Consider the following 15,745-nt stretch of genomic DNA (forward strand, 5'->3'; position numbering starts at 1 on the left):
GAGTTTCCTATGATGCCAAACCTGTTCATCCTCACCTGTAAGGGGATGACTGGACTCAATGTGTAGATGTCTTGATCTGTTCCCACAAACCCAATAGAGGAGAAATGGAGTTTGGGACGCAGACATGTAGTAAGGCCAACCCCGGGCAAAGCATGAGATTTGTCAGAGTACAGAGTGATACTGCGTGTTTCATCTGTCATTGGAACTATGAATTCCTTATTGGTTCCCAGCCGGTTCCTTTTGGCAGACTCCAGGTGCATGCTGATGAGCAGGTCATAGAAGCCGCTCCTCATTGGTCCAGGTAGGTAGGTGTTCTCTATGGCGTAGAAGAGCTGGGATTCATCCACATGGCTGCACAAAGCATGAGCCACACGGTTGTTTCCCAAAGCACAGACTGAGCCATACAGCTTCAGAGTATGATAGTGGAACTTCAGCAAGTCCATACGTTCGGACAGCTCCAGGATGTCAATGCACCTAGAGGATGCAAAGGGGTTAATTTTGCTGAAAAAAAAAAGCAACACATTTTTGCAACTCCTAACAATGCAAAAGATAAATGCAGAGTGATGCAGCTCTGACCTGTTCTCCTCTGGGATGTGGAGGGCCATCATGGTGAGTGGTTCCTGACACTGCACTATCCAGCCCAGTCGCTCACTAACACGGCCCGTCTCTGGAGCCAAGAAATGGTTGGGCATGCGGCTCCAGATGACTGGGGTTAACATCTGGACATCCAGTCTAGGGGGGCACTGGGGGACAGGGTTCTTGCGTTCACTCCGGAACATGGCGGCTGAGATGGGCATAATGTTCTTGAAAGACAAGTAATGGAAGGCAAATTATGTATTAGAGAAGACAGTTACATAACAAAGCTGGTAATGTGTAATTGTTGTCTCGATTTTGAGGATTGGTGCAGAATGAGTGATTCTGTGACTGACCTTGAGCTTGCCTAGTTCGAACTGAATCATATTTTGACTGGAAGGAAGGACGTAGACAGCTGGGAACAGTTTTGTGTTGGGCTCCACCTACAAGAAGAGAACAAAACATGGTTGCATTAAATTTCCTTTATAAGGAACTAGAAGAATACCAGATTGAAGCTCATCTGACCTGGTAAAATGTATTGATCTCTTTTCCATTAGCAGTGAAAGTCATGAGCCCTGTGTCCAAATCAATAAGACAGCCAATCACAAAATCCTCTTGACTGACTCGGGTCTGCTGGGAGCTGCTGAACTCCCCTCCCCATACCATGTAGCAGTTACTGCGCTTTATACTGAGGAAGACAGAAACATATTTACTGCACGTTTGTCATTTTAAATGAAACACACTATTTTTTGTTTTCTGTCTACAAGAATAACATACCTGTCATGAATATTGCCTTTATCATCACCTACAGTGACTGTTACATTTCTCACTTTGCTGATGTCAAAATGGGGGTCATACTGGTGATAGTCAGGTGTGATCCAGCCCACCCACACACCACCGGGCTCCTGCCCCGCAAAGACTCGCACAGAATAATAATACTGGTAAAGGGAGGAGGTGGGTGGGAAATAAACATTAGTACAGATTCAGGTAAAGATGATTCAACACAAATGTCAAAGTTTTAACAGTACTGACAGACAAGTTCAATATAAAAAATATTGTAATAATCGCAACATTGTTTATATTGTATGCTAATTAATGTATTCACAGTTAACAGTATGAGCACAAATGAGCAAAGTGTGATGAATTTTATATGGTTATGAATATGACAGCCATATAAATATAAGTTATGGTCATACTGTAGTGGTATTGAGGATGATGTCGACGTCATCCCTGTCATCTGGCACCACATCTTCAACTAAGCGGGGCATGGTGGGAACAACTGGGGGTGGAGTTATTAATGCAGCCTTCTTAGCCTTGAAAAGGAATCTGTAAATAATGGCAGCAATTACTCACTATATATGAAAATGTAAACACAGTATCCCAGCTGTAGCCTTCTCAAACCCCATACACTCCTTCTCAAGTCGCCCTACATGAATCTATACGAACCCTTTCTTCTTGCTTTTCTCAGTTGAGGCATCCTTCTCATTCTCTCCATTTTTAATGGCAGGGATCTCTTTAGGCACAGAGGGTTCTTTCTTGTCCTCCTCCTGCTCTTTGCGAGTAGCTGACTTCTTGAGTATTTCAAAGTCAGAGTCTGGGTCCACCTCTACCACCTCATCCTCAGGGATGGTCATGGTACGAGTAAGAAGGGTGGTCCCCGCTGGGACTTTGAAGGTCTCATGAAACTCAACTGGCATGCTAAGTCTGAAGAATAGCAGATCTGTGTTGGCGTTCTGAGATCCGAATGTCTTGTGGGTCACTTTTAGACAAGGGGCACTTTCCACTGTCCCATCAACACGGGACACCTAGAGCATAAATGAAAGTGGGGCAGGTGTTGATCTAGAAAATATGAACTTATTCATAATGCGAAAAAATAAATATTTCATCAAAACTGCAAAAAGCACAATACCTCAATGTGAGGATGATCAGTAGGCGCAGTGATGAACTGGGGAAGGCTCTTGCTGAACCACATGGTAATATCTCTTTTCATGTTGATAGCAAAGGGTTCAAATCCCTCCTGCAGGCCACAGATAGTAAAGTAACGAAGACTGCTGACGTTCTGACCCAAGTTGATTCTGCCGACCTGGGACAGGCCCAGACTGCACACAGGTATGAAGCCTAGGGATGTTCAATACATGCATGAACATGCATCAGAAACACAAACCCACATGTACTAATATCCAATGTTTCTAACTGAAAACATTTGCTATCAGTTTTTACTGTACTTACCCTCTCCTATCTCGATATCCTTAAAGGCCATCTCTGAGCCTGAGTCACTGATCAACATTTCTCCATTGAGTGTAAACATGATGTTCATCTCTGTGAGGTCAATCATACAACCCACCACATCACCAGACTGCCACTGACGACCAAATGGCTCATTTCCCACATGCCAACGTTGGGCCTGAAAAAGAAAACTGTCAAGTTTAGAGTTTAGTATGACAGAGACTTTGGAATCACAAGCACACAAACTAGGTCTTGATCGCACCTTGAAGCCATTGAAGACATATGCCAACTCATCTGCACCAAGTTCAGTGTCTGCGCGAACACTGGGCCTGGCCCAGCCCACTCTCATCTCCCCAACTGTCACAGCCTCAAACTCAAAGTACCACTTTCCCTGTGTGACAGCATACGATTTCTCTGCCCTGAACACTCTGATCTTATCTCCACGGGAGCTGCCTGGTCCATCCCCGCCTACATTAACACAAACACTGTAATGAACACTTAATAGAAAAGCTTTAAAAACGAATCTTGTAGGACTACATAAAAAAGACCTGCCATTCTGCTTGTAGAAAGCAGTGCAAACTTACTGCACTCCTGGTCTGGTGGTTCTATGTTGTAACCATATCCGATGAGAGTGCGTACAGCTGCGCAAACTGTGTCTCTGTTGGTCTTTTTAGTCTTTTCATCCAGTAGGTTGTAAGGAACCAGACGGGGATTGCGCTTGTTCATTATATCCTATACAAGACAATAATATCAAACATGAAAATGTAATAGAATAAACTTATGCATGTATAAAACCTACTCTACACTTTACACATACCTATAACCATTATCATAGGGACTTCTCCATAAAAAGTATGGTGGTACCTGCACAATACTGTATGTCCAGCCCTGGCGAACCCGGTCTCTTGCCCACACATTGTGTCCGTTTTCTGCCAGTCTCTCCACTAGAGTGTTCTGATTAGGAGTCAGCTTGACGTGGTTGAGGTCCAGAGGGGCTGGCTTATATCCGCTACTCTGCATGTAACTAATGGACAATGCTTTGTGATCAGATCCTGGAGAACCTTTACAAGGCCATACATGATAAAAGAGAAGCAATGTCACAAAATGAATCAAAATAAATGAATGCCCAACTCACGTTTTGGGGAGCTTGGTCTTTTTCAGATTCTCCTCTGCTTTCTCATCTCCCATTCCTACATGACAGCCTAGTGCCAGCAGAGTCCTTTGAAATGAATCACACAAGTCATGAGAAATAAAAAGAAATGAAATCACAGTGCTGTTAATTAAGTGAAGGCATTGACTTACTTGAGTGTCTCTCCTGACATTGCTAAATTGTAGTTCTTCTCTGGTTCAGGTAGACTCTGAAAGTCTACTAGGCAGGGGTGCAGCTTCTTGTTGTCATCACGAAACTTGACATCAATTTAAAAAGTAAAGTGCAAAGATTTTTTAAGGAAATTGTTAGTGTACACAAGAACATTTTCTACGGGAAAGATGACCAACACTGAAAACACTCACTGGTCCATAGGTCCACCCTTGTTCAATGCGTGTAACAGCCCATAACTCATGGCTATTTTCTGCAAGCTTCTCTCGAATGCGCTCCAAATGAGGAGGAAGTACAATCTGAAACAATAATAAATTCAGTACAGTGGAAAACATGAAGATGAAAAAGAGATGGAATAGGATTTTACCTGTATAGTGTCCACAGGGCAAGGAGTGAAGGCTGTATGTGAGAGGGACTGAGTTGGACCCAACAGGTTGCGGATGCCATCAAAATCATGCTTATACTCCTTGATGGGCTCAATCCGCAAACGGTCCCTGGGCAGCACTGCTTCATAGCATGGAGCATAGCCTGGAGGTGGGAGGAACTTGAAATCCCCATGACGCCCTCCGAGAAGAAATCGCAACCTTGCAGTTAGAATGTAAAATTGACATTAGTCTCATATGTCATAACTGTACCTCACTTATTAAAGAATAGATGCATTCATAATACTTCATTTTATAATTCACAATGTCCTACGTAACGCCTGCAGAGAAGCTGACAACAGGGAAGAACAGGCCATCCAGGTTGAAGTTCTCAAACATGCCCTGAACAGGATGCCCATTGATACGGAAGGAAATACTGGGCACGCTCAGATCCAAACAGCAGCTGACTACATCGTCTGCTGCCAGGATGTGCTGATTGGGTGTGGCAACATGACGCGGAACACGTCCTGTGAACACATATAGCAAATTAACCAATGTTTGTCAATATACATGAAATCTTAAGGAGTTTATCTGTATAACTTGTAGGCATCATGTGGGAAAGTGTAAGTGGTATGGCCACAAAAGCACAAGTGAATTAATGAATTAATTCATTAAAAAAGATACATATAAAAATAGTTTTAAATACATGGATATGTTCTTAAAAAATTAATTGTCCAAATTTGAGGCGGTGCCAATCAAATGAATGACGTCTATGTCATACAATTTTACTTTACCTGACCAGAGGTGAAGTCCGTCAAAACCGTAGGAATAGAGGTCATCCCCGACCCCGTTGCCCCCCCAGCCTTCCCCTCCACCAGGGTAAGGACTGTAGCCCTCCGTCAGAGCCCAACCCACACGCAGGTGATATGGCTGAGCTGTAAGGAATGGCTCCACGTGGTCCACCATCACCTCAAAATACCACTTCTTATACTGAGTGGATCCTTCACAAGTTCCAAGGAAAATGTTGGGTCTCATGCTAAAGGAGGATTACAAAACAAATACCAATCTCAGAGCAGATGTTTAGATAACTGGGTTTCAGCACAGAAGAAAGAGCACAAAGCATTTTCAGCCTGTATTGAAGTGTGCTCATATAAATTGACCCACCTGGTTACATAATTGATAATGTTGGTTTGAAGTAGGAGGTCACGACCTGGAAGCAGATTCTCTGTGATGAGATTCTGATTTGACCTGACAGCCACCCCGTTACACACACAGAGAGAACAGAGCACATCCAAGACCTGGCCAAAAAATGGAGACAGAAATCCAAGAAGATTGTTCTGGTACTGCCTTGTAGCTCGAGATTTGATATATTACTATATTATACATATTAAATAATATATGAACTGCAATCAACTCAATCAACAAGTTTCAGGTTTTTCCAACATGTTCAGCAAACAGTGTTAATGTTCCTGACCTTATGATTGCGTCCATGCTTATCTAGCAGAGAGATGATTGATTTGATGTGATTCTCCTGGATAATATTCAGCACCTCTGGACTCTCAATCAGAACACAATACAACACCTCCAGGATTCCTGTCATAAGTGGCAGTGCATGTTTATATGGTATGGTGGAAAAGCACAATAAAATAAAACACACCCTTAGAAACAATAACAGGAACACATTCAAAATATAATGCAATTTAGTGAGTTTAATCGATACCTCATTGGCACAGTCTTTACAAAGAATTGCAAGCTTCACATTGTTAATGTTTGTTGCAGGAATATTCTTTTCAATTGCATCATATTGTCAGATGTTCTTGTTATTTTGATCCCCCTGTGTATGCTGTTTGTAACAATGACAGGGCAAATGACAAGGTGTTCACTTATATTAGTGAGCAACACAAGCTTTCATCATTCACAGTTATGTTGGCTTCTGAGAGAGAGAACAAACAAGAAACTAAATGTACATTGTACATTTAAATGAGCTTCCATATGTCTTAGATACCTGAAGATGCCTCCAAACGATCCAATTTACTGACCAGCCAGTCAAGATTATCACAGAACAGGGCACAGTTAGCACGATTACCTCTGATCAAAGAAGCTTCACAAAAGAAGAGAAGCAGACAAGATTGTTAATACATCACATTCACAAACAGGAAAGGTGGCTAGATATGGGGAACATAAAAGGCTAATCTAAAATCACCATGAATGCATAGAACAAATCACCAGATGGGTATACCTAGCAATTCATACAGTAAATTTACTATCTCCTTCCATGACTCTGCAGCTTCTTCCCCAGCATATTCTGAGAAGTGGGCTGCTGTGTTGTAGACATTGAGCCGATCAACACAGTCCAGGACATGAGTAATCATTCCCTGTTAAAAACAATAAAAACTTGTATATATCTGAAATACATATATTGACTGAAAATAAATCAACCAAACTAAATCTACATCCAAATATGCAGCTGTTATACAATTTCATAAATAGTCATTCCTCTGTAGGTAGACAAACCTCTTCCTGGAAGAGGTTCTGTCTGTTCTTGAGGGAGCGAAGCTTGAACTGTTTGTCCTCATGCTCCAGCTCCTCTTCGGGGGGTCGGAAGTAGAAAATGAGGTCCTGCAGGGACAGCACCACTGCATCCATAGGCAGAGATGGGGGGTTGGCAGATTTGTTTTTCCCACTCAGAGCATCTAGACCTCTGGAGACATGAAAAGAACATGATGAGAATACCATAACAAAGATGCTGTATCGAAAAAACTAAAACATGGTTTTTAGCAAAGATTTGAATAAAATATAACTGAAGTAGTGCTACTTGATGAACTGGTTGAAGAGGCCTGTTGTGCTGTGAATCATTCTGGCAGCTTGGGACTCTTCAGTCTGAGATCGAGCCACTGTGAGTGCATCATCCATGTGACCTTCTTTATGGAGTATGGCCTAAGAATTGAACACAGGTGCCCTTAAAACACAAGTATACTTTCATACATACCAACAGTTATGCTGAGTTAAATGGTTTTGAGTTGTTATTGTTGCTCCAGCACATTGCCGATTTATATTTTGCTGACCATCTTGATGTATAATTCTGCTTTACCTTTCTCTTTAGAGGACCCAGACGGGCAGATTTGGCATCAACAGCAGCATATGTAAGCCAGAGGCCAGATGAAACATGCTGTACAAAGCACATAGACTCTCCATACTTAATCTCAGGTGTGCCCATGCCTTCCACATCTCGCTTCTGGGTCACTTCAATTTTTTCCTGTAGTTTAAATAAAAGGTGTGTTCTTCATTAAGGTTGGTAAGAATGTCTATAGTGCACAAAGGAGTCTCAAACAATTCAACACAGTTGACCTTGCATAACAATAACCTTTGAAATTCTGAAGCAGAAGGCTGACATCTTGGAATTTGCCTTCTCAGGGTCCACCAACAGCAGTCCTTTCTCTTCATCCAGACAAAGGTATCTGCCTGTTGTTATGTGACGTATCCGGAAAGACTGGCCCCATTTAATGTGACCTCCGCTCCAACTACCAATAGGCACAAATGAATGGGCATCAGCGCACGGTAAAGTCACTCAAAGTGAATTATTATAATACACATGTTGTTAAATGCAAGGAATAAAGACACTCACACGATACGTAGTGGTTCAAGTCTCCATAAGGATCGAGCATGACTGCATACAGCCCCTCCTTCATAATGAGCAACTCTGAAAAAAACAACATGCCAGTCAATGATATGCACGATGTATCAGGATATTTAAGGTTGACAAATTCTACAAAATATTTTGATATATTTCATACCTTCCAGGCAGCCAATGGTTTCAGTTTATGTCAGTACACTATGACAATCAACTTGCAGACACTTGAAACTTTCTTCAGATAGGTAGCACATTGCAATGAACATTTGTCAGTTATTCCATCACTATGTGGTAATGCAGATTGCAAGCAGGGACCACTCTGAAAACTCCAGTGTGTTCAAGGACCCTATGACCCTACGATTGTAGCTGCTGAAAAACATCCACAAGCAATGTTGCCAATCTAACCAAGCAAAAAAAAAATATGTGCAAACATTTTATGATAAGGATTAGGGGCTGTCTTATTCATTAAAAACTTTGCCACTTGGCTGTTTGTCAGCCAAACCCAAGTCAAGTCAAGGTGTGGAAGAGCTTTCAAGACAATCCCTACATCACCATGCAATACCAGAGGCATGTTTTCTAATGTAGGGAACACATCGAAAAACATATGGTTTGCTTTGGAAAATGGTTGAGAGTGACATAAAGTGTAAAACTAAAACAACCAATATCTGTGCAGCAATGAAACATATTGGTCACCTGCGCTGGTCGTCCCCTTGGTCAGCTCCTGGGATTGCCAAACACTCGTCCATGTGACCATGGAACAGCCTGAGCACATACCCTCCGGTCAGAAAACCTAAAGGAAAAGAGTCATATTGTTCAGAGAGAGTGGACAGGTTTACGGACAAAAGAGACTTTTTTTTGCGACAACAAAATTACAGACCTTCAGCTAGCTCACATCCAGACATCACAGGGGTCATGGTCCACAGTGTTTGCATGAAGGAGGCATCTACCATCAAGTCACCACTGGCGTAGGACAGATGCTGAAAAGAGTGCAGGTGGAAATATTTGTAAGATTAATTGATAACAAATTCTCAGTTACGTTTCAAGTAAATAAAATCACGGTTACCAGGTATCGCTCTGAAGAAACACTGACAAGAATGAGGTCATCTCCCACCCTGACCTTCTCGCCTTCAGACCTTTGCTTGGAGGCTGGATGGATGGTCCACCAGCAGGCCTCTCCTGTGACGGACAAATAGATTTAGAATACAGAAATCTACATCAGCGTGTGGGACATTATGGGCAGTAAAGTGTATAACCACCTGTGGAGTCTTCCTGCAAGCCCACATCAAAAGCCAATTTGTCTGTCAGTGAGCGTGAAGTAGTCAAACAGCTCAAGTACTGCAACATAAAGAGAGGGATAACAAGTCGTGAGATGACATGCACTCCAAACAATTCAGAGAATAATAGATTGTGAGGAGAAATGTTGCTTAGAGGAGAGGACAGGATAGAGCAGCAGTAGCCACATACTTGATTGTAAATGCGCTCACCATGCTGGAGTGAGTGTGTTTCAGGAGGATGGCATGTCCATACAGCAGGGTTCGGTGACCCCCGCCTTGTGACGACTGGGAGACGGAGGTAAAGACAGGTAGAGGCAGAGTCAATTAAATGTACAAAGGATGAAAGGAGGTTATCATATTCAAGGTTCTCCCTTTGAAACACCCTCAAGGTGACAATTTTGTCTAGTTAATACTGAAATAACAGTAGGGCAAGTCTACTGATTCCAAGCGTGTGCTTAGAGCAATAGGAGGAATAAAAACCACAGCCATGTCTTACAATTGTAAAACTAAGCAAGGTCTAGGTAATAAATTACTTAGACCTTGTAAGGAAACAAACAAAAAAATTATCTCAGAACAGCTGAGGCAAATTAGCAAAACAATAACTATTTCATTCTACCACTGAGAAAGGTTATGTACAACATACAAACATAACTACTACTTCAAATCTTTTATGGTTATTATGTTAAGTCATCATTAGTGTTTTTCATGTTCATTGTCAATTATTGTTATTTATTCACTGGATGTTAAAAAAGAAACAGAAAAAAAAATAGGCTGAACACAGATTTTCAATGACAGAGACAGGACATATTCAAAAAGATAGAAAAAAAGAGGTTGAAGCTGAGGTTTATCTTGGGTGACTGACATGAATCAGTAGAGGTATTGTAAGCTAAGTTGCTCTATGATAACACTAAATGGTTATGAAAGGTAGCTGCGATGCAGTTATGACACAAACTTTCAGGCTGAAGCAGTGGACAGAGATTTCATGGGACAGTGACAGGGGAGAATGAGCAAACATACCCATTTGTCCAAGTCGACAGCCTATGGTTGGCAGGTGGGAGAGTGAAGGAGCATGTGGCGTCAAGTTGGAAACGAAACAAAGTAAGTTTCAGTTGTTGAATGAACAATACACTGCACTTGTTTATTGTATCATGAGTACATCCCAGGGATAAGAGGCACCTTTTAACCAAACAGTACTAATTCCCCCCTAACTGTATCGTACCTCATCCACAGAAGAGTTGGACAGCATCTCCTGTAATGCCCGCACAGACAGGGACTGCTCCAAAATGAAGCAGCAGATAGCAAGGTCTGGAGGGACATTCTGAAAAACAGGACAACTAGTAAACATGGTGAATAGTAGCAATTAAAATTCACAAACAAATTAGATAAAAGGCATTAAGCGCTGTGTCCTCTGCTACCTGAGCGTTCGAGGTGGTCTCAAGGAAACACAGACGATTCCCAAATCCTTCACATGACAGACACAGCTTGATCTGTTCCTTAAGAATGGAGGCAGTGCATTGTAGCACCACCTGATCATCCTACAAAGACAAAACAAGTCCAAAGTGAAGGAGGATTTCAGGAGCATTTTTGCAGGAAAACATGGGGGCAGAGCAAGAGGGATTGACATGTAACAAAGATCTGCTGCAAGAATTGTCTGAAAGCCGGCATTTTGGATTTTTGTTAACTCTCAGGCAAAAGAACCATTTAACTAAAACATGTATCAAATTAAATTTCATGTAAACACGTATGTTATACCAACTCTGAACTGAAACTGCATATCTTCTAATGCTACCCAACGTTAATCTTAAAAGAATACTCCACCGTTTCAGCATTGAAACAACATTGTCAGACTCACAATAAAGAGTTTAAAACAAAAGTAACAAAAATAGATGCAGCAGAACTACAGACATTGTCTTTGATAAGTGACATCACTTGAGGCAATTCATCAGACTTGGTACCTCTCCCACATATGTTACACATACCAAGACCTGTCTCCAAGACCTGTAAACAGACTTTGATGTGTAAAATTGGTGGAATTCCCCTTTGTTGTATTCTGCAAATCTTAGATTACATTATGCCTCTTACATTTCATGGGTTAACATATTAAACTTGCCATTCACAGACTCTGACTTGATAGGTTAAATCCATATGACCCATACTGTACTATATTTGCGAGGGGTGACATTACAAATAAAACTAATTTAGAGGTGGCTACATACCAAAGGAACACAGATAGTGTAGATGTTTGAAGTTGGGTTTTTTTGGCCACCAAACCTTTAATCAGAGTGACAACATTGTGGCCAAGACAAATATCTAAAACTTGGGACTAAATAAAACAACCTGCAAAAACAGCTGTTTCTTTGCACAACTTTTCCTAACCTTCACTTTGTCTAGTTAATGTATTTCTCTGTGCCTGTCACTGGTTCTAATCTCCCCGCCTGTCCGCCTCCACGACACCAGCCACTCCCCCCCGCCAGCTCTCTATTTCAGGCTGCTGCACCTGCTATTCACACATCCCCTTCTGGAAAGCAACAGATGTTTAGGATTTGACTGCCAGGGGGAAAAAAATTATCCACATTGCACTGCATTGATTCACTACTGCAATTATTCAGCTTGCTGACAAGAGGAATATTCAAACTTTCACTTTGATTCACCTCAGCTCAAGACTTCATGCTGAGCTGTTTGTGTTTTTATCTGCAAATGCTTCTGGTTCATTCATACCCTTAATCAAAGCACATGCCATTAAGTACCAAATGTCATTTTAGTAAAGAGTTCATCATAGTTGTGAATTATGTGTCAATAACTATTATGTCATTTAATATAGTTTGTGCCTTATTGTAGTTGTTTGTGAAGCTGTAAACTGGCAACAGACTGCAAAATATAAACTGCTGATAGGTTTGAAGATTTGAACAGCTCTTAGATGTCAGCTGTTTTTGACAATAAAATTAATGTGATCAATTTTGACATTATGTAAAAAAGTTAATCTCTTAATTGATACTTCTTAATTTACACAGGTATGTACAAGGTTAAAATTCTGTGGTGTGAGCTGCTACCGGTTGCTACCACATTTCAATTCACATCTATGGGAATTTTTGAGTGTCCAATTTAGAATAGAAACACGTGCAAAGACGAGGAAAGTATGCAAACGCCAGACAAAAAGGACCCGAACTGAGATCCAACCCTGGAATTTTCATTATACTGATATACTCAAAGTGTCAACATGACACAAGTTGGATATGGTGTGGTGGACTTTGTTTTCAAAGTCTTTCAAAGTTTTTTGTGCCTGTGTAACAGTTTGTGAGTTTGCAGTGTTGTAAAGGGGAGTTAGTGCAGTCCGTTTCCTCTTCATCGATCTCATGTCCTTAACATATGGACTACTTAAATATCTTATTTAACAATAATAATGAAACACCTATCCTATGCAGTAGACATAAAAGTCAAATCAGTAGTTTGCCAATAATTTACAACAGCCATTAGACTGAAGCAATCTAATGGCTGTTGACAGTTTTTTTCATTTGACAGTGTTGCCAACTTAAGAACAATTCAGCAAAATATTAGAGACCATCGGACAAATTGACAATCCTACCATAGCATATGACACAAGTAAGTATTAAGTTTCTGGGAGGTTCTGTTCCTAAGTTACTGTGTGCACAAGAATGTGTCTACAGGCAGACACACCAACAGACTGGCAGACAGGCTGACTGAAAGACAGATGCCATCATGACAACATGGGGCTAGCAGCTGGGTGGTAATCTAAAATTACATTTGATAGAAGATTTGCCATGTAAGAAATCTGACAAAATGTTTTGAAACCAGCATCTGATAATAAACAGTGCTGGTACTACTTTACTATTAAAGTTCCCACATGGACTGAAGTAAGCAGCTGCAGAAATGGGCCAAGCTTTGAACCTGCTAATCCTCACACAGTAAATATAGAACTCAGCTGAGTTCAGGGTGAACAGCAGCAGACTGACACATTGTTAACATATTTTACTTTAGTGCTGTGTTTCAAACCACGAGACAATGCCAACTGAAAACATGTGTTTTTTAGATTTATGTAGCTTCCAGATTAAATATGTAAAAAAACAACATTTGAATGTGTTCATGCTGATCAAAATATTGAGTAAAAGTATCTTTAAGCAACAAGGCAGACTGCAGTCAAGCTTCACAACTTATAATCAAGTGGCTACAAGGAACTGAGATTTAAGTGATACACAAAATGCAGTCTATATAAACGGTGTATAATCAGCTGAGTATCCAAATAGAGAGTGTTTTATTGTTACATACACTGTCAGATTGCAAGGCCACAATGCCCTTCTGCAGACTTTGGCACAGTGTCTAAACTGGACACCTGATAGCTCAGCGGTGAGTAATGCAGCAAAAATAACTAAACATGAACTAAACATGTCAAAACTTCAAAATGTACTGAAACCTCTGTAAGCAAGATATTTATATTGAAAACACATGTTACCTAAATCACAAATTGGGGCTGCAGTAGAACAAAGGCCTGAGAACGAAGTGACACCCTGTGGATTCATCCCATGCGCTCATATTAAAGTTTGGTGTGGGACATGGTCACTGACATCATGCATAGTTAGTTTTTCTAAAAAGGTAGATGGAAATGGGTGATTATTCCTTAGGAGATAAAGGCCTAGTCTAGGTAACATAGATTCTTGATAAAAATACAAATGATGGCACACTACCCAGAATACTTCAATTGTTCCTATTTTCATTCAATATTTAATCTGGAATAACATCAAGCAACAAACATGGTGATACTGCATTAACAGGAAGTTAGAGGACTTTGTGGTCTCTTAGAATTTTTGCTGAAGCTTTACAACCATGTCAGCATTATTATGTTGTAGAGCTTCGACATACAAGCCAAGACAAAAAACATCCACATTCCCACTAGGTATGGTACAATTGAGTCCGGTAGTTCACACTGAACTCTGTGAAGCCATTGTAATCTTGATCTCTGCCTCAGCTACAGGTGCAATGTCCTGCTTAAAGCATGAAAGTGACCCAAATACAAACTACAGAAAATTAAGTATGTATTTACTCTTTAAAAAAACATTTGATTGTCCTAAATACCATCAAAGTAAATGTGGGGGCGTAAGTGTCAAACTGTTGTAATTCTTTCATGTAACTGTATCTAATTGCTTTTCGGAATCTGTACATGTGTTAACTGTCACCTGGCACCAGAAGTTTTCTTCTCTGTGACAAAACAGTAACATATTAAGTATCCGTTGGGATATAAATAGATAACAATGCCGACAAAACCAGCCACCTGTCCTTGTCAATCTGTGATCAGTCCGTGTAAAGAAAGTAACTCAACACAGTAAATGTTTGTCTATTATCTATTATGAAGCAACATTTCAATATACAAAATATAATTATTCTTCATTGTTGACTGAATAGGTTTACTAATAGTTGCTAACTATTTGTGAAGAGGCAGATAGCATCACTTACTGTTCGCAGGAACTGAATCTCTTCCTCTCCATCTGCACCTTCTGCCATCCTCCCAAGGCATTAAAAGCAAAACCTTGAGAGAAATGGGAAAATGTTTGTCTCTCAGTTCTGTAACTCCTGGTGCCTATATGCCCAATACATAAGGCAAGACAATGTTGGTGAAGGTTTCTGAAGGGCACTGTGGGTCCTGTGCCTCTCTCTGGCAAGTGTTATGAGGCAGAGGGAGTGACTGTTCATTCCTGTTCATTACAGCATCATAAAGAGGTGGAGCAAGCAGTCAATCAAATGGTCCTAAGTTATGGTATCTAGACCACCGTTTTGCAAAATGTTGTTACATTATAAATTATTGCGCAAAAGTAAAATATTAGATTGAAGCGAGAACTCTCATAATGCAATTAACAATTAAAAAAATTGTGTTAAAAAAGAGGCTGATCGTATGAAATCTATCATTTGCGTGTTTTTTTAAAGTAGTCTTTTCATGAATTTTCAATTATTAGGAATTGAATCTATTGAGTAGAACATTATTTGTGTTTGTTTGATAAAACTGAGTTATTTTACAGGGGCTGGGGGACACATAGGAGATAAAGTAATATTAGGTTGTGTTGTTAGTGTTTGTGATTTTTATTATCTATTTTATTTATTAATTATTTATTTAGATGTATTTTATTATATTCTTATTGCAGATATACTGCAATAAGAATAAACAAATAAGCTTTTTCAGCATAAAATGCTTGTTTGTTGTACATATATAAATAAAAACACTAAAGCTACCTAGTTAGCTGTTCTTACATCATTACACATTACATCTCTGAGAATTACAGCTCACCTGCCCAGCTGTAGTCAGCCCCTCAATCCCCTGCGAAAAAACGTGAAAAGAACTTAAAGGAATGTAGAG

General features: G+C 40.4%; 1 protein-coding gene across 15 annotated transcripts in view; it reads right to left on the reverse strand.

Moving 5' to 3' along the window:
* The window catches only part of LOC122888781 (ryanodine receptor 1-like), a 49,630-nt gene extending 33,904 nt beyond the window's left edge, over positions 1-15,726 (reverse strand). For 14 of the 15 annotated variants that reach the window (XR_006380779.1, XM_044223635.1, XM_044223634.1 and 11 more), the window contains exons 1-36: positions 14,851-15,048; positions 10,800-10,919; positions 10,604-10,702; positions 10,402-10,422; positions 9,595-9,669; positions 9,367-9,445; positions 9,174-9,286; positions 8,988-9,087; positions 8,804-8,900; positions 8,105-8,179; positions 7,844-8,000; positions 7,571-7,735; positions 7,295-7,416; positions 6,994-7,180; positions 6,719-6,854; positions 6,485-6,580; positions 5,954-6,072; positions 5,644-5,777; positions 5,274-5,515; positions 4,814-5,006; positions 4,485-4,701; positions 4,312-4,416; positions 4,102-4,205; positions 3,935-4,018; positions 3,664-3,823; positions 3,384-3,531; positions 3,062-3,267; positions 2,803-2,977; positions 2,483-2,691; positions 2,020-2,378; positions 1,770-1,899; positions 1,351-1,511; positions 1,099-1,261; positions 930-1,016; positions 577-803; positions 36-474 (exon numbers count right to left, since the gene is read on the reverse strand). Coding sequence is in view for 14 of the 15 variants with exons in the window: in XM_044223635.1 (XP_044079570.1) it covers positions 36-474; positions 577-803; positions 930-1,016; positions 1,099-1,261; positions 1,351-1,511; positions 1,770-1,899; positions 2,020-2,378; positions 2,483-2,691; positions 2,803-2,977; positions 3,062-3,267; positions 3,384-3,531; positions 3,664-3,823; positions 3,935-4,018; positions 4,102-4,205; positions 4,312-4,416; positions 4,485-4,701; positions 4,814-5,006; positions 5,274-5,515; positions 5,644-5,777; positions 5,954-6,072; positions 6,485-6,580; positions 6,719-6,854; positions 6,994-7,180; positions 7,295-7,416; positions 7,571-7,735; positions 7,844-8,000; positions 8,105-8,179; positions 8,804-8,900; positions 8,988-9,087; positions 9,174-9,286; positions 9,367-9,445; positions 9,595-9,669; positions 10,402-10,422; positions 10,604-10,702; positions 10,800-10,919; positions 14,851-14,898 (5,352 nt within the window). In the remaining variant the exon portion in view is untranslated. Of the gene's footprint in view, positions 1-35; positions 475-576; positions 804-929; positions 1,017-1,098; positions 1,262-1,350; positions 1,512-1,769; positions 1,900-2,019; positions 2,379-2,482; positions 2,692-2,802; positions 2,978-3,061; positions 3,268-3,383; positions 3,532-3,663; positions 3,824-3,934; positions 4,019-4,101; positions 4,206-4,311; positions 4,417-4,484; positions 4,702-4,813; positions 5,007-5,273; positions 5,516-5,643; positions 5,778-5,953; positions 6,073-6,484; positions 6,581-6,718; positions 6,855-6,993; positions 7,181-7,294; positions 7,417-7,570; positions 7,736-7,843; positions 8,001-8,104; positions 8,180-8,803; positions 8,901-8,987; positions 9,088-9,173; positions 9,287-9,366; positions 9,446-9,594; positions 9,670-10,401; positions 10,423-10,603; positions 10,703-10,799; positions 10,920-14,850; positions 15,049-15,676 lie in introns of those variants that run through there. The other variant, XM_044223623.1, reaches the window with a different exon arrangement.
* Positions 15,727-15,745: the final 19 nt, after the last annotated feature.

This window comes from Siniperca chuatsi, linkage group LG14 (genome assembly GCF_020085105.1).
Source record: "Siniperca chuatsi isolate FFG_IHB_CAS linkage group LG14, ASM2008510v1, whole genome shotgun sequence".
Lineage (NCBI taxonomy): Eukaryota > Metazoa > Chordata > Actinopteri > Centrarchiformes > Sinipercidae > Siniperca > Siniperca chuatsi.